Below are 25,466 nucleotides of genomic sequence, written 5' to 3' on the forward strand. Positions count from 1 at the left end.
GCACTGGGGATATGCAGTGGACAAAAAGCATGGGATTTATGGGCCCAAGATTCTAGTAGGGGGGAATGGACTCTGAACATATGTCAGATAGGGATAAGAGCCATGGTAAAAAATAAAACCAGGAATGTTCTGAAAATGTCTCCCTTCTAAGGTGTCACAGCTTGCTGCCTTCCTTTCTAAAGGCCTTAATAAAAGTGTCATGTTCCACTTTATAGAAATTTGTTGGTTTTGTTGTTTTTATATATACTCTATTAGAAAATAATAGGTAAGTTGCCTACTAATTTTATGGACCTCTTGCTTTCTGATTTGTACATAGTAGATAACTTAATAAATACTTACTAAAGCAAACAATGATTGAATTAGAACTCACTTATAAAATGAGGTCCAGAAAAAATAAAAAAAATTTGATTTAAGGTTGAGGAAGAAAACCTTCTGAATTTGAGACCTGGGGTATTGGGATGCCTTCCTTTGTCCTTGTAGATAGCTCCCTCATGCGGGACCTTTCACATTAAAGAGGTCAAATGTTGGACTGTATGTCACAAGCCTAATTCCCAATCACGTCATCGAATCTTCCTACTCCGTGTGTGGCTATAGAGTAATGAGATTGATGCCCATGTGGGGCTTAGGGGAAGCCACGTCATTACTTCCTACTGCTACTCATGTTTATATCTGGCCTTCTGTAGGTCTCAGTTTAGGTACTTATTTCCCTTTCTCTTTGCTTTTTTCCTCCTAAGACACTTAACTTTCTGAGAAATTTCTTTTGAAAAGAGGTAATCCTTTTCACGTTTCTGGACCAGCTATATACAAGAGCCCATGCATTTTGACTGGTTTTCTGGTATTTACCATGGGAGTTTTTGATCAGAATTCTGGATTTCTTGAGGCTGGCAGTTCATGGAGTAGCTCACTGGCAGATGGCGAATGCATGGATTGTTGGAGCAAATCACTCAGTTCCTTGGCGACACTTTTGGCTGTTGTTCTCCCAAACCTCTGGGGCAGGTTAGGAACATGTCTTGAGATGCTTTCCTTTATATTTCTTCCAAATCTCAGAGGCAGGTTGGCCATCACCCCAGTGCTTCTTTCTTCTTCCACGGTCCTCCCAAATCTTAATGGCAAGTTGGCTGCCGAGTGTGGCATTTTGTTGACTGCGGGTGCACTCATCTTAATGACAGTTTTTGGACCCCAGTTTTTTAGTTCTTCAAAATTCAGACTTCTTTCCTTTTCCCCCTTAAGTTCTCCTTCAGGCTATGATTGGAAATGTATATTAAAATAAGTTTTTGTTAACCATAAGAGACTCTTTTTTTTTTTTTTAAAGATTTATTTATTTATTTGACAGAGAGAGATCACAAGTAGACAGAGAGGCAGGCAGAGAGAGAGAGAGAGAGAGAGAGAGAGAGGGAAGCAGGCTCCCTGCCGAGCAGAGAGCCCGATGCGGGACTCGGTCCCAGGACCCTGAGATCATGACCTGAGCCGAAGGCAGCGGCTTAACCCACTGAGCCACCCAGGCGCCCCCATAAGAGACTCTTAATCTCACAAAACAAACTGAGGGTTGCTGGGGGAGGGGGGAGGGAGAGGGTGGTTGGTTTATGGACATTGGGGAGGGTGTGTGCTATGGTGAGTGCTGTGAAGTGTGTAAACCTGTCGATTCACAGACTCATACACTTGGGGCTAATAATACATTGTATGTTAATAAAAAAATAAAAAAAATTAAAAAGTTTTTTTTAAAGAATCTTAAAAACATAAGTTATTGTTATAGGCAATAGGTTTAAACCCCAAATTAACTTAAATCCAGACTTCAGTTTGCAGAACTGTTAAAGCAACAAACAAAGTTTGTGTTTTCATAGGCAGAATTTTTAAATAAATAGTTCATATTAGGTTTCTTAAAGCAGTCCAGTTTCTCTATTCCTGGACTATTGTAAGACAACGGTAAAATATTACTAAAATCCATAGAGTGAATACAGCAACGTGTTTGAGCAGCAGGAGCACACAAAGTATTGAAAGGAGGCAAAAGTTTATCTTACTGCAGTTGTTCTCCTTCAGCTTTTGATCCATGTTGTTTATGAAATATTTCATGTATTTTTATATTTTGATTTTAGAGAAACCTCCCACTGCCTCTTCATATCCCTGTGTCTCCTCTTTTTGAATGCTGAAGTGGCGGATACATGAATACAGAGATGCTGGCCAGGTTTTGGGGTAGAGTTAGAAGAGGCTCCATTGTCTTTCTTACCCGCTCATATTCAGAGCTCTGCTCTAAGAAACTGATTGTATTTTTATTAGTACGCAAGTACATTTTTAGGAAAGCACTGTTTGGTTTGTGGGCTATTGTACCCCTAACATACCAATCTTAAATGAAACATTTAAAATACAGCAAATATTTAATTAGATTTAGCTTTACCATGAAAATTTGTCCCTATGAAGATTTTTAAATGATTGTTTCTCTGATTGTGAAAAGAAATACATACTCATTTCAGCAAGTTTGGAAAATATATAAAATCATAAAGAAGAAAATAGAAATATCTTGCAATTCCACCATCTAAGGATAAATACGTTACTTTGATATAGATGTACCATAAACTTACTGGCTCATCATTACTAAGTAGAAGAGATAATCCTTATATATTTTTGTTGTTGTTGTTGTTTGTAGTTGAAGACAACTCAAATGTTCAGCTGAAATATATCCAGGTCTTATTTCTGCAACTATTTATTACAACTGTGTACTTCTGAGTCAATTGAAAATTATTAATATACCTTGTGCTTGCTAAGTATCATATCCTGTACATAAATTGTCATTATGCCAGACTGTTTGCTGTTGTATTAAAAAATACAAGTTACATCAATGCACTGTCATGGAAGGCTGCAATTGGACAAACAACAAAGCACAAACAAACTTATTCCTTTTTCTTTATAAAATAAAAATGCATTAGATTTAGGACAAATATATAGTTAATATTAGTCATGTTAGAGTTAAAAAACTTACCTCAGAATATTTGTCATAATTTTCTTTGCTGGCAAGATTGGACATCATTAATTCATCTGAACAAAAGACATTTGATGTTAACAAGCTTGAAGTGCCTAAAATCACTAAAATGAAGCATTTTGATGAAATAACTTTCATTTTGTTCAGAATCTAGAATTAAGTTTCTATGTGCAGCCTGATGTCTACAAGGAGGGGAATCGTAGTCTTTTTATACTGTCTAAAACAAAGGAAAGTTTGATTTATCAGTGAAACCAATTCCACATATTTTAAGTACTAATATTAATTAGTGTTTAACTATATATTTAAGGAATGTGGGTAATTCATTCTGGAAAGGCAGCAATGTTCCTGTTTGCAAATTCATTAACTTTGAAAATAATTTTCCTCATTATGAAGGAGCTTCTAATTAGGTAAGTTTGGGACCATGGTAATTAAGATTCCAAACAAACAGAATGCTTCATTTCTTTGAGCTCGAATGAAAAATATTTTGGTGTTTGTGTCAATTCTTGAGAAGGAAAAAAAAATAGTATTCAATTCATACTAGCTATATTAAAAAAAGTGCTGTTTTTTTTTTTTAATCCACACAAAAGAGTTAGGCATAGTATTTTCAAAATGTCAAACAAAATTCAGAATGTAAAAAGAGTTCTAAGTCACATAGTACCCAAATAAAATGACATTAATTAACTTTTCGTAAAATGCTGTTTGGTTATTAAAAAGTGTCAGGATTAAATGTCAGCTATGACGTGAAAGGAGGGCATTAGACCATGAGCTAGGCATTTTGACAAACAGGCTGTCTCAAGAGAAGCTGGAGGCAGTTCTAGGCCTTTTGTATCTTCCCCCTGGGCCTTATTTGGCAAAACTGTATAAATCACTGGGATTGTATTTCTGTGATGATGCAGTATCCTACCTTCCTCCTCAGAGCCCTTAAGAACCCTGGCAAAGGTTTGGTAAGTCACACACATGCAAATTTTGTTGCTCCCCTGGCCCGTATTATTTGGGTAATCTTGCATTGCCACAGGCATACTGACATAATGGCATCAGAAAAGAATTTATAGAAATAAATGCTTATTTCCTGAAATGCCAAAGCGAGTCTCTTTTGGAGCACATGACTGATATTCTTAAAGACCTGCCTTATCATTAGACTGCCTAGGTTCTAGAGAAATCATTACTTGTTCCCATCTGCCCATTCAACCCTCTCAGGAGACAAAGACCTTACAGTGATTGATCTCTAGCTACTTCTAGACACAGATACTTAGAGGTGAATTCACAAAAGAGCAAGTCACAAAGTTGCACCTTTTGTGTCAAGGATTGTGCCACCTCGAGCCACTCCCACAAAGTGCCATAATTTAAGGTTTGTGATGGGCGGAAGTGAAGATCCTTCTCCGGATTATAGATCTCCAGAATAAATTAGAAAAAAAAAAACAGTGCGTAAACTCTTGGGTACCCTGAGGTCCCACTGCCCACAGCCTCTCTTCAGGCAATTGACATCATTGGCCTTATTTGTTTTGGTCCTTGCCAGCCAAGAATCCCCACAATAGGAGGCAATTAATTCAATTTATAGCCTAGGGTTAATTTTGTAAGACTGTTATTGGATTATTTGGGTTTAATTTCCCCAAGGATTTAATGCATTTCTCTTTCAAATTGTTCCTTTGCAAAGTGCTGATGGAACTTCCTTTTTTTGTGGTCAGTAGATTCAAACTTTTGAGAAATGGGTGAAGTGAGGAGCAAGTTATGTGGGGCCGAGTTCACACCCTGGAAAGAGTGGAAGGGATCAGCCTGGGTCTCTTTCAGGGTATGCTTGCTGGCTGGTTGTTTCAGAGGTTAGCATTACACCAGTTTGCAGTTCTGCTACTTGGGGTTTTGGCACATCTATGAGTTTTTCGGATTGCAGTCAGCACCTAGTGTAGCCGATCTGACTAATCACTCCTCTGCCTCCACCAGGTTCAAATCTCCAAGTTTGGAGTGTACTTAGAGTTTGCTTATTAATACAGGGCTTGGCACTTTTCAACTGTATTTTCAGTTAGCTTGGAAAACATCGATATAAAATAGCATGACCTGACATACACAGTATGAAATCACTCTGTCTTTCGATGAAATGTGCTCCTATATAGGTAGCCTAGGTAGGGATTCCTGACGAGACGTAGGAGCATACAAAAAATGAAAACAACGTCTTTCTCCTGGCCATGTGGCATTTCCGTATATGCTTCATTTTACTAAGACTTTAGAGACTTGAAGCTACTCCTGTCTAAGACTCTCTCTCCAGCTTGGACACTTCACGTGCTTGGCTTCCTACCCGATGGTGCCGTTGGGATGCCTCACAGGCGTCTCAAGTGCTCTATGTCCCAACTGAGAAAGTATGGATGGCAGAGAAGGGTGCTACTCCAGGCCAGAGCCTGTTTCTCCGTCACAGATGGGAGGTGCTCTTCTGGGGTGCGAATGGGTCAAGGCTGGGAAGGCAACTTCTGGGGAATTGTGAGACTCATTGGGAATCTGCCACAGCCATAAGGATGAGTGCTACCAGGTGTCCCTCACCTGTACCACCAGCAGCCATGTGTAGGCAAAAAGAAGCAAATGGAAACCCATTTGAGCCAGAAAGAGATGTCCCTTCCTCCTGTAGTATACCCCGCTAGTGCCTTTTATTGACAAAGCATAAAAGTATACCTGCTGCAAAGGATAAATGCTTAGGGAGTCCATCTCTCTGATCTCAGAGCATGAAATCAAGAGTGGATTTGGAGCTGAGAGGCAGTAAATAGATTAACTGGCATGGCCATCCACCCACTTGACCAAGCCCAAATCCTTTGGGAGATCCATGACTATTTCCTCCCCTTTTCTCCCTCATCCTATTCTAGAGTCAATGAAAAACTAGTTTCTAGTTTTGAGCTATTACACTCAATAATACTAGACACTATTTTTCTGAGCACTTACCACATACCAAGAACTGTCCTAAGTACTTTGTGAATTAACTTGTTTAGCTTTCATAATAATCTCATTAGCAGTTACAACTACTACTGCTCCTCCTCCTCCTCCTACTACTCCTCCTGCTTTCTGGAAAGGAAGACTAAGGTGCAAAAAGATGAAGTAAATTTCTCTACAAATGGCAGGGCCAGGATTTGAACCCAAGCATTCTGAACGTGTTCTCGCTCTGCCAGTCTGCCCCACCAAAGCTGGTCTGTTCTAAATTCCAATTAATCTGTTCACATCTCTCCATCCCCAGTGCCAGTATTCAGCTCACTATGTTCTCTTGCTTACACTTTTTCCATGGTCCTCTCCAGTTCTTCCTCTATGGAGCAATCAGAAATGTCTTCACAAAGTAGAACGTATTTGTGATTTCTTTTTAAAAACCTTCCAGTGGTTTCCCATTTTTCGTGGAATCACCTAGGCCACTTTTCATTACTCGTAGTCTTAACGTCTCCTGAGTTGTCTCTCCCACTCTTCCCTGCCACCTCTGTGCTTTATGACAAACTTCTTTCTATTCTTCCAAATGGCTGCAATTTCTCTTGCTTCTGCTCATGATTTTCCTGTGCATGGAATATCCGTCCACTCCCCTCTCTCCTTCTTACATCTTTTCATTGTTTGAGTCTCAGTTGAGGCATCACATGTTGTGAGAAACGTTCCTGTTTGAATATCTGACTTTTGACATCCAGCTCCAATAAATGGCTCTTTGTTCTTGCCCAGTTGTGGCTTTTTCACTCAGACTTGTTCTGTACTGTACCTTGCCTCCCGTCCCCCTGTACTGCTCAGGGGAACCATGTGAGGGCAGAGCCTTGCTTGCATAGATTCACAGTGGCATTTCCATTGTTTATCTCACAGATGCTATAGACACTTTATTTCTATCTTTTAAAAAAGATTTTATTTATTCATTTGAGAGAGAGAGAGAGACAGAGACAGAGAGAGCCCACAAGCAGGGGGACAGGCAGAGGGTGAGGGAGAAGCGGGCTCCCTGCTGAGCCTTATGTGGGGCTCTATCCCAGGACCCAGAGATCATGACAGCCAAAGGCAGATGCCTAACCATCTGAGCCACCCAGGCACCCAGGACACTTTATTTCTAAACAAGTGAACACATTTTTTTCTCTGGTATAAGGAATAAGGGTTAAAACTGAAGGTGCTTGTTCAGTTTTTCCCGGTTTTGGCTGCTGACCAGAGTTTCCTCTTTACTGTGACTTACACATTATTAAAGCTTAAGTTTGTTGGCTTATCCTGAAATCTTAACATCTTAACATTTTCCCAGTGAGGATTCGCACCTAAAGCTTTCCCAGACTGAGACCAACATGTGGACAGTCAGGTATGCGTAGGTTGAATGTGATTGTAGGTTTATCCTGTTAACGGTGCTACATGCAGCTTGATAAGTTCAGTATGTTCTGATGTATCTTGCTGTGTTGATCAAGGCTGGGAAGGCAACTTCTGGGGACAGACACCAGGAAGGGTGTGAAAAGGGATGATACAGGCCTAAAAAGGGCTTCCTGACGATGCTTCAGGGTTGTCCAGTAGGCGGACTTCATAGGCTCCCCTGGCTGAAGACAGAAAAGGGTTCTCTTATTGCTCGTTATTTTCCCACGCCCACTAGATGCCCCCAACCTCTGGCAGGCAGTTAGAGTAGGGGACAAATCCTTCTTACCCATCAGGAACTGAGCTGACTGAGTTGGGTCTAGGACTTTGTAAGGTTCTGGTTTATCTGGACCTCTAGGACAATATTTAAAATAAGTGTTTTTGTGCCATGGGCTGCAAGTTTTTACTTAAAATTTTATGCAGCAGAGCTAGCTTCCCCCACAAATTGATCCGTGCACCCTAGGGCCCTGGTGAGGTCTGCCGAAGAGGTGGTGAGTGTTAATATGCAGAAGAAGGGACAGGCGAGCCCTGTCTCTCGCCCTCAGCCCAGCAGTGGACTCCCAGGCCATTGGCCTCTTGACAGTTTTTTTCTTCCTCTCCATCCAAGCATAGTCCAGTTGTTGTACTCTGCAGAAGAATTTACGGGCATTGTAGTCTTACTTTGCATTGCATGTTTGCAAAGTATTTTGTAAACATTTGTTAACTAATTTCAGGCCGCCTTTAGAGGTGGGTGGTGGCATTACTGTAGAAAGACATTTCAGTATATTGTGTGCAGAGACAAAGAAATACCTGCCTTGGTTCCAAATGAAATCATCCTATGCAAATTGTATAACATTACTATTTAAAAAATGTGTGGTGGTGCCTTTGTTTCAAGATTTATGAGTGGCTTGTTATAATGAGCTTGTCATATTTTGATAGCAGGATTGTATTTACTTCTTCTGCTTTTTATTGTGACACAGTATAGTGCCACGGCCTTGGAGATGCTGATGTGGACAAGAGACAAAGATGATTCCTCTGTGTAGTAAAAGCAGTTGAAATTCAGTTCTACTTGGAGTCACTTAAAGAATTTGTTTGTATAGGAATACATATTAAATAATTATAAAAATCAATTCATAAGATTTATTCTAGAAGGTTGGTGAAATGACAAGGTCCCTATGACTAAAGGATGTATTTTAGAACAATATACTGAACAAACTCTTCAGTATTAAATCTTTCAAGTGATATGGAGTGGTAATGTTTTAAAGAATTTTTACAGCAATTGTGCAAGGCTGATTAGGAAGCCTCCTCTCTACAGCACAACTTTCCAATTCGAGCTTTTACGTTTTTTAATGTTTCATTTTTATTGACATTTTTTTACTTGCAGGAAAAATGTGTGATTTTTACTAGCCTGGCAGGGGGTTATGGTACCTCTTGCCAAAGTGTCAAGAAAACTCAGAATTCTTTACATGAGGGACAAAGACCAGATGTTTAGTTAAAACAACACATAGCTATTATACAAATAAAGGTAATGGAAACCAAGCCCGTTCCTGGGATTTTTTCCCCCCTCTTTCTTGAGCCAGTTTTGCCTTTGATATTTTTAAAATAAGCAAGCAGCCATCTTGTTATTCTAACCTGGGTTGAATAATTTAGTTTTTTGTGAAGAGGGTGACTTTTCAATATCTTGTTTTTGTTTTGAAGGATTCTGCTCTAAAATGTGGAATGTGCTCTTCAAATAATAATTTGCTTTAGTGAAAAGAAAATTTGAGACTTCTATAGTTTAGGAAAGACCTAGCCTAATCCACTAGCCTGATTTTTCCACTTGTCTGAACACATCTTCACTGGGGAGGAAATTTGTTTCTTAAGCTTACACTGATGTGGGTTTTGGAGAATGTTTTTAAGTACAACTGTTTTCCCATTTCAAATAGGAGTAAGGGCAGATGGCTAACTAATAATGAGCATCATCACAAATGTGGACTTTTCTAGATGCTTTTTCATCGCTGATGAAAACAGATGATAAGGGGGCTACTTGAGATGTATACATGAATGGGCTGTGGTTTGTTTTCTCTTTTTAATTAAGGGTCATCTGTCTCCTGTGCTCCTGAGTACTACTCGTAGGAGTTCCTTGAAGGCCCATAGCAGCCATGCAGTTGCTGTTCTGAGCAGAAGCTGACCCTTGTGTTAACACACTGGCGCTTGGACTTTATTCTTCTCTGTTACCAGTCCTTTGGCTTTGGCCATACTGCCTGCTCCTCTGTTCTAGGTCTGAGCTCATGTGGGTACCTCATACCAATGGGCACCTGTATCCCTTAGATCATAGTGCCTGGATCTCATTACTGAGGAGGGGTTTACACTTTCCTTCAACACCGGGTTTATGGGACCCTCAAAAGGTTGTGTCCATGACGTACCCAGAAATGACAGCATGGCAGTTCTGCTGGTTAAACTCAGCCAATTCCATGACAAATAAAATGCAACCAATTCCAAGCAACCAAACGGAAAACCCTCAGTTAAATAGTTGTTGGAGGAGCACTCAAAAGCATACTTTTAAATCTGTAGTGACATGGAGTATAAAATTATTTAGAGGAGAAGATTTTCTGGTCATCTCCTGATTCTAAAAGGTGAAATCTAGACAGAAAATTCTGTACTGACTTGAGGTTAAATGAGCTAAATAAATGTTAATACCTAATGGATATCATTTTATACTGGGTTCTGTACCAGAAGAGTTTAAGAAATCAGGTATTTACACTTTGAGAAACAATAATAAAGAAAACAGACAATGGTATCTAGAACATATTTTTAGGTCTTCAGAACATATTTAGATGTACAAGCAGTGTTACCATTTCTAGGGACGATAGCCTATTGTAAACACAGTTTATATGACAGTTTAAATGACCCAGAGCAGTTTTATGACGGTGGGCTTTGGCTGATGGGCTCTGTTGGAGCCCTCTCTGATTCATCAAAAAGGAGTAGCTGATGATCCATGATCTAGAAACATCCCGCTAGGAGACTGGTGAATACCACCTCTGTCCATGCCCTGTTCCCCAATACCTAAGCCAAGAACAGCGGAACTGCCCTTCCTATGTTTCCATATTCTTTGGGTTGATTTGTTTCTTTAAATTTATCACTTCAAAACTTCCCTTAATGACTCTCTTAACCTGATCTAACTTAGATAAACATAACCAAGGAGGAGGAGTCCGAGAATCTTGGCTATGGTGAGAGATGAAAAAGGAGAGAAATCACTGTGGGCTTACTTTGGACCTCCCTGCCTCTTGAGCAGTTTTCTAGTCTTGTAAATGTTTCGCAGTTGAGGCTTTTCATAGGCACAGCTGCAAAACTAGCTTTCCTTTACCTGGTATATTACTCAGAGCTCCTTGGTTGCATGTTACTGGAATTTCTAATGTGTTTAAGCAAAATGGAGAATTTATTATGAGGATATGGGGATATCTTATGAATAGGGTTGGGGCCTCTAGAACATCTGGCGCCTAGGACTCAAATCACCATTGGGACTTTCTCCTTGATTCTCATTTCTTCTCTCAATGCATCAGTTTCATTATTCCTTCTTACCGCTGTCTTGATTTTCCCACCTCTCAGCCCATTTATTAATGCATTCTGAGTTTATATATCCTCAATTTCAGCAACCTCATGAGAAAACTGCTTTATATCAGTTCCAGATTCAAAATCACCAGGGAAGGATTCTGATTGGCCCATTCTAGATAAGGAGCCCCATCCTGAACCAATCATTTATAGCCAGAGGTGGGTCACATTGCTTTAACATTGAAGATACTATTGCAAACCTGTGAAAGCGTTGGGGGTAAGTGTTGTTACTGGGAAGACAATACAAAAGCGTCTAAAACAGCTGGTTAGATAGAGCATGAGGAAGAATCTGGACACTTCTCTTCCTGAGGAAGAGAATTCCCCAGGCAGAGGAAAACTGCTTCCCAAGCTGGTGAAATACTGAAGTTCTGAGTTGCAGATAGAGGGCCACTTGACAGGGCATGTCTCTGTTTTTCTTTAAAGTTTCTGAGGAGGTCTCTGTCCTAGCTTAGTGATACTGGTAGACCGTGCTTTCATCTCTGCCATCTGGGTCTTTGTTTTTGCAAGCAGGTGTTCTTGTGAGATATTTTTGTGGCTCATATGGGGCTTTGATGGTAAAAACAAAACAAAACAAAACAAATTCGAGATCTTCCTTCCCCAGGGGCAGCCGAGGGCACAATTCCCAGCTATTTCTCCATATATCCATCAAAAGCAGTGCCAACTTTGAGAGCCTGTAAGATTCCCTTTCTCCCCTGGCAGGTGGGAGGCCTGGCTCAGGTGTTTCTCCTTGGCATTTGGAGGTGCTCCTATTTCCACCATTATGCTCAACACCAGATATGAAGCACTGTCCTGAGAATTTCAAGACCAGGTGGTTTGGTCTCTAAATGGTCCTAAACTCTTTTTAACTTGGACCTCTTTCCTAACTGTTTCACACCCTTTGTTTTTCTGTGGTGATACTGGCTTGCTTCATTTCTTCCCACTGTGCTTACTAAGGTTGAGTGAGTTCTATGACCCAGAGTAGAGTGGTTCACTGCTTTTTGAGCAAGCAAGTTTATTTTTCTATTAAGTTGGTTGACTTGCCATTCTCTGCCTGGCCCTTGGGTAGCCTTTGGAAACACTCCAAAATTCTCGTTCCTTAGACAATGAACTTTCCTTAAATAATAGATTAGTAAATGTTTATTTTGGAGATAGTAAAAATAAAATTCTTTGTGTATAATTCCAAATATAAGCATATATTTTTTTGATAATTAGCTTCATTGTTTTCTGTCAATTTTTGGACATTATTTACACTAAATTAGAAGTAGTAATAATGGGACATCCTAGTTCAGTCCTACAAATATATCTGTCTACAATAAAATATTTGCTTTCAGTGACAGAAAGTATTTTAGAAGTGTTCATTAAAACAATTTGATAACTGTGTATCCATTATTAATAACCCAAGACAGGGAATTACATGTTATGTGACTCATGCAACCAATAAGGAAGCTGCCATTTCCATAATTATAAAGAATTCATACCACATCCATTTTACTATTCAGTATCATTTGACCCATTTATGGCTCATTTTGAAAGAGTAAGATTAAAAAATTTATAAAGTTTTTCGAATGAAAAATCTGCCAGGTAATTTCTCCCTTCCACTGCTTACAGTAGGTGCTGTCCATCTAAGAGGCTGGACCATTTAGTTCTACATCCCTCTCCTTAACTACACTAGTCAAGGAAGTTCAGGATGCCCTGGGTTATGCCAATCCTTCTCCTTCAGGCCCCCTCCTTAAATCCTTCTGAGGGGTAAATTGTGAAAAAAAGTGGGAGTTGGGGAGGATGACGTGGATTGGCCACATTCTGGAACAAATGACAGCTGTGGGGTGAAGGGCAGCTAGTCAGTGTCCACGTGCTCATTGTTCAGCTGCCTGCAGTTTCTAAACAGCCTATTTGGGGAAAAAGTCGAGCAAATGCTCAGCTAAGTCATTAGCCCGCAAGTTCCTCCAAAATGTCAGTTACTGATCACTGCTACTCCTCTGCTTTTATTCTGACTATCCTCTAGAGTTAATTGTGGTGTGGAAGGAGGAGGAAGAGGGATATAGGCTGGGAGGGAGGAGAGCATCATTGGAAGTCTGGTAGAAGATGAACTTGTAGCTTCAAGGTTTTCTTTTGGTCATGGAAGAGAGAATGAGGCCTAGCGAGTGATTCTGGGCCCAGAATCACTCTTATTCTTTTCCTTTACCCCCATCCCAAATCTCAAAAGTAGTTGAATTTGGAGCTCACTGTAATTAGAGTCAAGGAGACCCCCAGATCTTTGTTACACCTGAAAACCTGGGGCAGCACTGTTCTTAAGAAACAGTAAATTAGTACCACGAGACTCCAGCTCCTCTCCCACACGGTCTGATTGCATCACCCTCACTCCCTTTGGTCAGGTCTGTGAACAGTTGCTGAAGTGATTTTGATGTGATGTGACATTTGCAGACTGTGGCCACCGACCAAAGAATCTGAGCTTCAGTATCCAACATTTTACAGGCTACAAAATATAAGCTGGCCAACATTTATTGCTTGTCCTAGCAGCTCGAGCCAAGTTTCCTAAGCCTACAGAGCAGACCTCTTGCTGCTGCTAATTTTACTATCAGCAAACAAAAGGGAAGTAGGAAACAATGCATAACAGCTGAAGGAGAGCCTTTGAGTACACACTCAAGTGATCTCAAGAGAGAGTGACTTTCTTTTTTCTAAAACCAAAAGGGACTCAGTTTGCACAGAAATAAAGTGGAAAAAAATGTAATGTAGAAAAAGTTACAAGCGGAGATTCTGCACTGGTGTCCCAGGATGGCAGTGATTTACATATTAAGACAGCCACCAGGGAAATGTTAAAAACTCTCTAGGAAAATTTCGAATGTGATGGATAGAACTTTAATATTAATATAGGATTCATCATGATAATGTAAGTCATAGATCTAAACCTTCATCAATTGGATCAGTCCTTTTCCAGCCTATTATACAGGTAGTAAGTACGTGCTTTAAATAGTGTCATGTCACAGGCCTGGAGTCTTTCTTTATCTGCAGTTTCTCAAGTTCTGTTCACAGAAATAGTGACCCCATGAATCATTCATCTTTTACTATGTTATCTAGACCATCTGCATTTCCTCCATTTTTATTAATATTTAGTACTTCTTGAAATATACCTAATTATACTTTTTTCACAAATAGAAAGAGCATAATTCAACTAACACGTGCAATGAGTGTGAATGGAAGATCTGATTGTTAATCTATTTGTTGGTTATTATACTAAGAAAATAAGTGATTTCTGGTTTGCTATTTGGTTATCTTAGACATAATTACCAATCAAATGCATAGTACTGCTCAGTCATTTTACCCCGGAGTTTTTCATCTTCTTCGAACACTCACACCAAACAAGACGGTGGCATAACCTCTCTAGAATTCTCTAAGATAATGACAGCCTTCAGGAATGAGAATGATTGTAGTGTTGATGGCAATAATTATAAATGTTAAGACTTTTCTGCTGCTTTTTCCAAGAGGGATTCAAACATTTACTGGTGGAGTATACAATCACCTTTTCTTAGTCTAAAACACACATGAAAATAAATCCATGAGTACAGATCATGAATATAGATGTAAAGTGTGGACACGGACAAGTAGATTCTCAAGTTCTATAAAGAAAAGGGGACTTTTTTAAAGCCTAGGAATCACTGTATATTTTGTCTCTTTAGATTCCTGTAATGCTCACTGATTCCACTCCACCCCAGTTATATACCCATGAAGTAACCAATGTTCACACTTGAGTGTATCATTTCATGTATTTTGTTGCATAAAATTTGAGAGTGTAAAGGTTCTGAGAAGTCCTGCTGTAAGGGAAACTTACATGTTGTAGAATCCAGCATTTCCTAAGCTTTCTTTTGACTGTGGAATCCTTTTTTTTTTTTCCCACTCTCCCAAATAAGATCTATAAACACATCGGGAAATGCTGGCCTAAAGGAGGTATTCATAAACTTGGCCTCTTCTCTTTTCAGGTTTTGATTTTCATTGGAAACTTTGCAATGAACTCCAACTTCTCCCTAAGTCCTGGCTCAGGTGTCACTTCCTCTGTGAAGGTTTTTCCACTTGCCCTAGAATAGATATGTAATTGTTCCCTTTTGCCCCCTATCCCCACAGCAATTTTTTTTTGTCTGTGTAGTGCTTAGAGCACGAGCTAGCTTATTTATTTTTTACTTTCCTCTTCCATTCTACAATATCCTTTAAGAAGAGTGTTTTTGTTTTTTTGTTTTGTTTTGTTTATTGTTGTTGTTGTTGTTCTCAGTGCCCTATAGAGTGCCTGGATCCTTGTAGGAGTTCAACAAGTATCTGCTGAAGGAATGAATGAACAAATAGAGCTTGGGAACTTTAGCAGAAAAATTATCTTTCTGGTGTGTTGATATGTGATTAATGAATGAACCCTTTTGAGTTAAGTACTTTGTCGATTATAGTGACTCATTTCCATACAGTTGATTGGATTGAGACTGACTCAGATGTGAGATGGTTAATCATTTAGTCTGCCCAAAATGTAAGATTGACGGTTACTCTGTTTTTCCCCTTGTATAGACATGGGCAGTATGTATGAAAAATTCTAGTACCCAGTCATAACAGAGACATTTTTCTTCTCTATTCATAATCAGTCCGTAACTCAGAATTTCCCTATATTTAAATGCTAACGGAAAAATGGAATTTACAGATCTTTTAACATTTCATTAAAAGCCTAACCTAATAGATTTAAAGAACTATATAGTTATAGAATTATATAGTTATATAACTATATATATTATATAATTTTATATAGAATAAGAATTATATATAGTTATATAATTTATATATAGTTATATAACTATATATAATTATATAGTTATAGAATAAGAATTATATATATGTTTTACATATATATAAATTATATATCTTTATATATATAAATTATTTATATAATTATATATCTTTATATATATAAATTATTTTATATAAATTATATATATAATTTATATATATAAAGAATTACATATATAAATATAATATATTATATATAGAGAGAGCTATATTATGCCTGCAGCATTTTTATTTGTAATATATACTTAAAACATTTTTTCCCCTGATATACTCTAGGTTTCAGGCTTACAATTTTTATTGTGGTTTAGGCATGTTTTCCTCCCATTTTTCCTTTCTTCATTTTCCCCTCATCTTTTTAAAAATAATCATTTATTTTATTTTTTCAGAGTTCCAAAATTCATTGTTTATGCACCACACCTAGTGCTCCATGCAATATGTGCCCTCCTTAATACCCACCACCATGCTCACCCAACCCCCCATCCTCATCCCCTCCAAAACCCTGTTTGTTTCTCAGAGTCCACAGTCTCTCATGGTTTGTCTCCCCCTCTGATTTCCCCCAACTCACTTCTCCTCTTCATCTCCCAATGTCCTCCATATTACTCCTTATGCTCCACAAGTAAATGAAACCATATGATAATTGATTCTCTCTGCTTGACTTATTTCACTCAGCATAATCTCCTCCAGTCCCATCCATATTGATGCAAAAGTTGGTATTCATCCTTTCTAATGGAGGCATAATACTCCATTGTATATATGGACCATATCTTCTTTATCCATTTGTCTGTTGAAGGGCATCTTGGTTCTTTCCACAGTTTTTAAAAATATGTTAATAGGATCAAGGTAATAATCTCCCTCTCTGGCTGTACCCCACTCCAGTTCTATACTGGAGTGGAGTGACCAAGTTAACACCACAGTATATCACTTCATGTATTTGGTTGGCATAAATTTTGTGGGGAGGCCAAGGATAGAGGTTGGATAACCCAGGCCAGGATAGAGGTTAGAGACTACATTTATAACATTCTTTTCTACATTTCCTTGTTCTCTTTTGAAGATGGTTCACAAAGCTGCAACCTGGTGAGGACATTAAGAGGAATTAATATGCCCAAGAAACTTAATTATATTTCTGTCATGGAGACTAGGCTCTAGGCAAATAAGCTAGAGTGAAGTCAACTCATTCTGTGGTGTTGTCAGAATGGGAAAAAGAGGCAGCACACCTGACTGGAAGAGGAGGAGGAAAAAGGTTGTTAGACTGGGGTCAGGAATGTCCACTATTTGTTCCCCCTGCCCATCCCTTAATTTTTTTTTTTTTTTTTTTTTTTAGCAATGAAGGCTACCACAGCAGATAACTGATACTCTTGGGTTCCCCTGGCACCACGGAAAGGCCTAGAACTAAAGCAAAAGCAATGAGAGTAGTTGGGGGATAGGAGAGGGGAGAAAGGAGAAGACAGAGATGGGGGAGGGAGTGAGACTCTGATGTAATGGGAAGGCACTTGATTTGGAATGCAGATTTCAAAAAGCACTCTATTTAGAAAACAATTTAGAAAATACTAGTTTCTGGTTTCTGTGTAACCTTGGGCGATTACCTGGCTCATAGCTTCTTCCCAGGAAATATTTGTGGATTGCCGGATAATCACTAAAGACCCTTTACCTCTAAAACATCAATGTTGATGATATGAGATAAAAAACTTGAGAGAGCTGGAGAGAAGACAGAGATGTGTGTGTTAGTGATTGATAAGGGTCACCCAAGTCAGATGGCTCGGAACTTGTCTGCTCAGGATCAGTTTCCTGATTCCTCAAATCTGGGGGAGAGTTGATTAAATCTCGAACTTTCTGTTCATTAGCTGGTGTGGGGATGAGAATCTGGCTAATAGAGAAAGCTATTATATAGGCTGTTTTATATATAATCCCTTCCAGGAAGCCAAAAGATGGTGGGCAGTAGATAGAGTCCTCGTTAACCAGGTAAGTCTTGCACCTGCAGGTTTATCCCAGGAAACCAAGCATGGAAATGGTGGCTGGATCCTCAAACTTTCATATTTAGAAGGGGTAATTTTTGACAGAACACAAACTTCTTGGCTAAGAACCAAAGGCTCTTGGGAACCAATCTTCATAGCAGGCGTTGGTCTTAAGACTGTTTGAAGGCCAAAACAAAGAGAATGAGTTTCACATTTTCATGAAACTGTTCTCATGTCTGACTTCAAAAGGTGCTTTCGAAACAGATCTCAGACTTGGACCCTTGACCATCAGAGTTCTCCCTGTGGGCCATTTCAGGGTAAGCTTGGGGACAGTCAGCTGTGGAATGTTAGGAGCATAGAGAACAAGTTTCCAGGACTGTAGGCTGTTAGTTGATTCCCCAGAAAGTAGTTCTGTGAAGCCATTCTGATTTTTACATATGGCATATCTGAAAAAGGGGTTATTCAGCAATTGTAACATTTTTTGTTTTATGTGCCTCTGAAAGAAAGATATGTTTTGTCCTCCATCAAGTCTTAAAAAATATTTATCCTGGCATCTTCCCATTTTTCTTTCCACATGGAAACTCTGATATTTTTAAGACTAGTTGTGAAATCATTCCTAGGTATGCACATTATATGGAGATCTTAGAAAAACTTTTAAGGAAAATAAGTATAAGATGGTATTACTTTTATGTACCAGATGTTACAAACCATTCTTTTGTTGGGCTTTTCTTGATGAGCAAGATGTAATAAAATGATGTATATTCTCACCCTGTGGCAGATACCCTTTATCTAGTGGGACAGAATATTGAAAGCAGCATGGAAGATTAAAAAAGGGGGGCATTTGAAAAAGTGTCCTCATGATAGCATCGTGAAAGCAATGCTATCTTCTGGTTAAATAAAGCATGAACAATAATTTTGGGTTAGGTATGTTCTTCAATTATGCATTTGATTTTGGTAATAAAAGACGCATGTTTTTCAATAATGTTTGGAATTTAAATACACTGTTCCTTTTTCCCAGTCTTCAGGAGAACACTTACCAATGCAAAAGCTACCTCTAACCCATTCTTGTCCATTAAAAATTAAATGCTTTTACAGTAAATTATTAAAAGAGCTAGGTTGGCTGCAAATCATCAAAGGTACCATAAACCATTATGCAAGCAAGCGAGAAGTCTGATTAAATCTAAGGGATCAGAGGCATATACATCCCTTGATATCCATCGCAAATTCTAAACTACAAAAGCAGCCATAAAATGCTACATTAAATTACTTTAAAAAACTCTTTCAGGATTTTCAAAATTCAACAGTAACTTGCCTTTTCAATTAAGTATGAACTAAAAACCTTTACTACAAAGCACAGATAAACCACTATTTAGAGGTTATTTCCACTTTCTTTAACCTGCAGCAAAATTAGCCTCATTTTTCCAACTGATATCACTTACTTAACAGACTTGAGGCATTCTAACAGAATTTGCCAAAAAGCTAGTTATTAATTAAGTCCTGTTTCCCCAAAGTGTCTTTGTTATCTTTTGATTATATTGGAAAAGAAAATGATGGGCCCTGAATGTTGCAAAATCACGTTGAAAATTTTGGAAGTATCTAAATAAGATATGTTTAAAGATAAAAAAGATAACTTGTGGTTTTGGTTTAAATTAGATAATATATAATCAAATGTAGGATGCCTAGCTTGGTGCCTGACACATAAGAGACACTCAATAAATAGAGGCTTTTCTTGTTGTTAAGGTCATTTTTCGTTTGAAAAACTCAGACTCCACCAAGGCTAACTTGTCCAGTGCTCCCTGGATGGAGTGAGCCCAGTACTGGTTGATTTTGAAGCACGTGCTCTTTCCTCTGTCACCCCAGTGTTATGGCCTTCTTAGTCTCTGCCCACACAGGCAACTATTTGGCTACTCATGTATGCATAAATTGGTCTGCTGAAACAACTCCTTGACAAATTAAAAGATATAGGAGAAAGAGAAACATTGAGGTAACATTTGGTTGAATTATGATAACTGTGGAGAAGGAGAACAACAGCCAGAATAAGTGTTTATAGTTGGGTTTTAGAGCAGGGTCTGCTCCCAAGTCTCCCACTCATTGTTCCCATCTGCCAAGTGTGATGAGGAGAAATTATTCTGCAGCTTAGCTGGGATTGGTTTGGGGGCTAATAAACCTGAATGAATAGGTGAAAAGCAGACATTGAGGACCGAATGAGTGTCCGGTGATTTCATTTGTCAGTGGTTCTCAAACTCTAGTCTAGATCTAAATCTAGACCTAGGAAGGTTTATTAAAGCACAGATGGAAGGGGACAACCTTCCATCTGGAAAACCATCTGGAGTTTCTGCTTCTGTAGGTCTAGGGTGGGTCCCACGATTTTGTGTTTCTAACCACCTGGCAGGAGATGTCAATGCTGCGGATCAAAGGCCCTCACTTGAGAATCCCTGATTTAGGTTATCTTAAATGAGATAACTTGTTACTGCAACACTGTGGTGTATACACATTATTAGCTCCATTTTATAGATGAGAAAGCAGATGAGTGGTGAGTTTGGGAAACTTGTCAGAATAATAGTTTGAATCCTGGTTAAAGAGAAGCTGAGATATTGCCTTCAAAGAATCTTCAGATTTTCTGAATCACTGTGATAGGAGACAGAAATGCAAGAGTACGGCTGTTCATCCTTATTCTTCTATCACCCTCCAGTGGCAAGAACATCATCAGAATGAGACAAAACTGTCATAGATACATGCCCAGCAGCACTGAATGGTCTACAGATGACCATGAAAACTGAAGCCATTCTTTCCGAGATCCTTGAACACTATAGATGGAGAACTGAGGTATGGAAAGTTTTAATGATTTCTTTGACTATACATAGTGTATGAGAGGCAGAATTGGGATATCAGATGTCCTGAAACCCAATCAAGGTTTAATTATAAGAGTAAAAATTTGGAGCTTCTATTTGTCATCTTGATTGCTGTCTGCCATGCCCACCATCCTGAAAGTGACTAAATACAGAGGCAGCATAATGTGATGGGATGGGTCCTAACGCAGGACCCAGAATTCATTTATATATCCCATATTTATTGACTGTCTTTCACATGCTAGACACTTATAGGTGCTGGGAACAAAGGGGTAAGCAAGATAGGTGAAATGCTTGTTTTTGCATTATAAAGGCAGTGAGACTATCTATGAAGTAAATAATAATAACAATAATAATAATAGTAAAAAGGGGGCCCTGGAAAATTAAGGAGTAGTAAATATTATGAAGAAAATTAAAGCCAGATAATGTCAGAGGAAATGACTACAGACTCAGAACTTCATAAGCATTGGTTTAATGGTTTACTAAAGATGCAGAAGGAAATGTGGATGATTGACTACCAGTCAGAGGTTGGGACTATCATACCACGGTTCTCAACATTTCAATTCTGCGGGTTCTCTTTCATCCATGAGTATAATCCAAGATTTCCCTTCCAGACTTCTCCAGAAATTATTTTAGGGTTCTCAGATGAAGGAGGTTCTTGTACTCACAGGTGAACAAACTTTGAAATGCATACCTTTCAATGTATTTCAAAGACAAGGGCAAAATCATAGAAATAACTGATTCAAGCAACAATTATCAGTGGTCCAGGTAGTGTGTGTGCACATCTTTTCCCAACTCTGACTTGAGTGATATCACAGTGGAAGCTTGAAGTCAGCTGTGAGGTAGTATTTAAGTCAGGAAATTGGCAGATGATACAATGCAGATCTCTAAAAACTACTACTTTTCCCCCGGAGGCCTGGTTGTTACTGGGAAAAACTCCGTAAGTTTCTCATGCTTCTATACATCTTGTGTATACCAAGAATGTCAGGCCCTGACCTCTCTTTACCCAGGTTATCTCTCTTGCTTACTTTTTGCTGTAAAATTGGTAGATTCTTGAAGATAAGTGTTTCTTTATTACAGTGCAATACACTGTATATGCAGGAGTCCATCTGGGTCATCCATGTTGTCCCCATGGGACCTGGGGACAAGGGGAACCAATGTAAGCATGCTGATGCTCGTGATGCTTACTGTGCTCTAAGTGACCAAGTCCATGGTCTGTGATAAGCGTCTTGTGTTTTCTATAAGCATCCATGAAACAACAACAGGCTAACTTCATAGCTTATAAAAGTAGGGTAAAATCAAAATTGCAATTTTGACAGTCCTGGGGACAAGGATGGGATACTAACAGAGATGTGACTTTCTGGAAGAGGAAAGTCTAATGAGCCTGGTTCAGAGAGATGAGAAAACTTCCTTCGATCTGGTAGTGATTATTCTTGCCCAGGTGTGGAGAGGAGGGGTGTGTCTGGGAGATGGAGGTAGAAGAAGGGTTTCCTGTTGTCCTGTTAATGAACACAAACTGAATGCTTAGAGGCTCAGCTAATGCTTAGAGGCTGAGCAACAAGAGGGAGGACTAAATATTGTTGCTTATTCTTTCCTCTTTGTGGACAGAGGAAAGGATGTTATCATAAAAACAGGTAGGCAAGCTTGATGGCCCTAACTGAAAAGCAGTATGTCTGTGGTTATTGAGCCAGGAGTCCCCCCAAACCAAACAACTGTTGTCAGCAATGAGGACCTTGTTATTTCAATAGAACTTCGGGTGAACCAAAAACATTGGTTTGGATGAATTGAAAGCATTGATTAAGTCATAAGCAGGAGGCCACTCAGAAAGGAAAGTGAACCCAACACCTTGCCTAATAGCACAGAGACACTGCACTCATCTATCTGGCCCTTTTCACAGCTCGGCTTGAGAAGATGGGGTGCTAGGCACAGGGGTCACCAATTCCCCCCCGAACAGCAGGGTGGAACTGTTGTGGCATATGTTCAGGGGCAGAAAGAAAAGGGATCCTGGGTCCTGGTGCTTGCTGGATAGCTGAAGCATCTTAGGGAGGAAGTACTATGCTTAGGCTCTGATCCTAGGGTGAGGTCTCGAAATGGGAGAAAAAGTCTCTCAGTCAACTTTCCTTTTGGTGGCCCATGACATCCTACCATAGCCTAGATTCTCCTACTACCCTTTACTTCCCACCTTCCCATCTGGGAAATAGCATGGTTGGGAATCTTGTGTAGACTCTGATGTGCGTCAGGTTAGACTCCTTGGTGCCTGAATTCAACTTAGGGGATTTGGGTACAGTTCAAAGTGGGGAAGGGAAGCTCAAGTGGTTTACAGCATGGGGCTTCTGGGCCACTTCACTATACTATTATTTTGGTTTCTGCTGCTGAATGCATAATTGGCAATGGTGTTTTATTTGCTTGTACTGTAAATGCTCATAAACGTCAGAGGATTTTCCTACTCAGGGACTACCACATGGACTGTCCCCTCCTGGCTGATTCAACAGAAACTATGTATAAATCCAGATGGAAAAAGGGATATCTCAGCTTTAGTTAAGGGTGCAATGATTGCTGGAGTATTGGAGAGGTCACTTTTTTTGTACAATAGATGACCTTCCTGACAGCCACCAATTGGTGTCCCTCCCACCCCCCCCCCCTTTTAATGTAGCTGATAACCCGCCACTAAGCTCTTGTTGAAACTGAAAGCCTTGTCAATGGAGGCCTTGTGACTCTCAGGCTGGGTATATCCATTTGGGGATGAGTCAAATGGGCTCAAGAAAACAAGATGGGGAGGGTCCCATAAGTCTCTCTTGTCAAATGGAAAGGGTATATTTTAAAATGGCATCTGAGTTTTCCATAAAAAAAAAATGGCAGGGGCGCCTGGGTGGCTCAGTGGGTTAAGCCGCTGCCTTCGGCTCAGGTCATGATCTCAGGGTCCTGGGATAGAGCCCTGCATCGGGCTCTCTGCTCGGCAGGGAGCCTGCTTCCTCCTCTCTCTCTGCCTGTCTCTCTGCCTGCTTGTGATCTCTCTCTGTCAAATAAATGAATAAAAAATTCTTTAAAAAAAAATAAAAAATGGCAGTCGTCTCTTTCAGAGAACTTTATCACAATTTTATCCCCATCCCACTGCTGTCATCTTCACCAAATAATAAAAGTTAACATCACCAGGAATTGGACAAATGGAAATTGTGTGCTCTCTGAAAAGATGCAGTGAGGGGGAACACAACATATATAAGAATCTTGTCAAAAATATATAACTGAATCTAATATTGAAGAAACATAAGATAAACCTAAATGGAGAGACATACTACAAAATAACTGGCCTGTATTCTTTCAGATGCCAAAGTGATGAAAGATAAAGACATACTGAAAAAAAAAAAAAAGACATCCTGAGGAATTGTTCTATATTAAGGAAGATTCAAGGAGACTCATGATCCTAGACTAAATCTGAGTAGCACAGACTTAATTTTTCTAGATTAGATTGAGTAGTACAAATTTTTTTCTCTTTTGCTATAAGAGACATTATTAGGATAATTGATGGCAATTAAATAAGATCTATATATTTTGTAATAGCTGGGTATCAATATTACTTTTCTAGGTTTTAATAACTGTACTGTTGTTATGTAAGAACATGTCTTTGTTTTTTGGACAGAAATACACTCAAGTATTTATGTCTGTAACTCTCTCCCAAACAGATCAGAGGGAATACACACACACAATGATAAGTAAATGTGTTAAAACATTAATATTTGGTGACTCTGAATCAAGAGCATATGGAGATAACTTGTGCTACGATTGAAGTTTTTCTAAAAGTCTAAAACTACTTCAAAATAAAAAAAAGTTAGAAATGAGGAATCATAATTAACAAGGTGAAATATCCACTGAAAGATTTAGACATAATTTAAGCAGAAAGGCAGTCACAGTATTCCTGGTCTTCTTCAAGGGATTAGGACTTTAAGGAAATGGAACATTAAGAATATTTTTATTCTTTGAGTTTTAAACTTTTAGAATATTTGACAAAGAGTTGTTTTGATTATGGAGGGGCCGATTTGATCCTTAGTTGCCGGAAGGAGGATGTTAGAAGCTTTACCTGGGATGGTCTAACAGAGCCTCCTTGACCTGAGCCGCAAAGAATGAGCAGACAGCTTTGCATAGATGTTGGGGCAATGACCAACTAAAAGAGCCAAGGGGTCCTTTGGTCAAGATCTTGGTGTGCTCTAGACTCTGCAAGAAGCCCACTGAGGCTGGAGAACCTATATGCTAGTCCCGATTCTAAGAGCTCTACTTTGAGCAAGTCATTTTACCAATTGTGGTGTCACTTTCTGAATTTCTAGTGGAGCCCAATCTGTCAGTACATTGTAGTTCCTGATAAATATATATTGACTGAATGAGTGGACAAATAAATTGATCTGAAACGAAGGCAAGATATGATATTTCTAAAGACTCTATAGCTCTAAAACTTTATGATTCATGTAATATTTATTGAACAGTTGCAGAGTGCCTGCCATGGTGTCAAATGTTTTAAGTTGGAGGAAGATAGCACGGAAGATGCATGGTTCCTGCTTTTGCTGTGTTTATAATCCAGTGAAACAGGCCTCCAGAAAAAGTGATGCAAAATTTTCACAGGAAGCCAACTCTCTTCTCCGTTTTTAATAGAAATATTTGTCCTCTTGGCGTAAGTTAGTTTGTGTGCACTATTCTAGATTTGAAGATGTGTGTAGGAGGATTCAGAGCAAAATACACTTCTACCTGCGTTTTAGGTGAGGAGCTCAAACTCTACATCTCTTCAATGTAGGCAGACTTTTTAGCTGAACCGTCATGGGCTCGGTGGCTCAAGGAAAGAGTTGTCTCAGCAGTGAGAGAGCATTTCTTTCTTTTCTCACCAGGCCCACAAAATACTACTACTAATAATCACCTATAGGAGGCTACTGTGTTCCAGGGGCTGGGCTTGGCATTTCTATCTATTACAACCCTCTCAACCATGTTGCAAGACAGATATTATCACGTAGAGCTTAAAAA

The 25,466-nt window shown here is 39.2% G+C and overlaps 1 protein-coding gene across 1 annotated transcript; it reads right to left on the minus strand.

Annotated features, from left to right (window-relative positions):
- Positions 1-858: 858 nt before the first annotated feature.
- NPVF (neuropeptide VF precursor) lies at positions 859-3,112 on the minus strand. The gene is made up of 2 exons (XM_047695069.1): positions 2,975-3,112; positions 859-1,242 (listed from the first exon to the last, which is right to left on the minus strand). Exons 1-2 carry the CDS (start codon positions 3,110-3,112, stop codon positions 859-861), a joined length of 522 nt encoding a protein of 173 aa, XP_047551025.1.
- Between the last annotated feature and the right edge of the window lie 22,354 nt (positions 3,113-25,466).

Source organism: Lutra lutra, chromosome 11 (genome assembly GCF_902655055.1).
Source record: "Lutra lutra chromosome 11, mLutLut1.2, whole genome shotgun sequence".
NCBI classification, from domain to species: domain Eukaryota; kingdom Metazoa; phylum Chordata; class Mammalia; order Carnivora; family Mustelidae; genus Lutra; species Lutra lutra.

Coding starts and splice junctions, on each gene's coding strand:
- NPVF (XM_047695069.1), bottom strand. CDS start 3,112: ATGAAAGTTATTTCATCAAAATGCTTCATTTTAGTGATTTTAGGCACT. Junction 1,243..2,974: donor ATTATGACAAATATTCTGAG/GTAAGTTTTTTA, acceptor TTCCAATCATAG/CCTGAAGGAGAACTTAAGGG.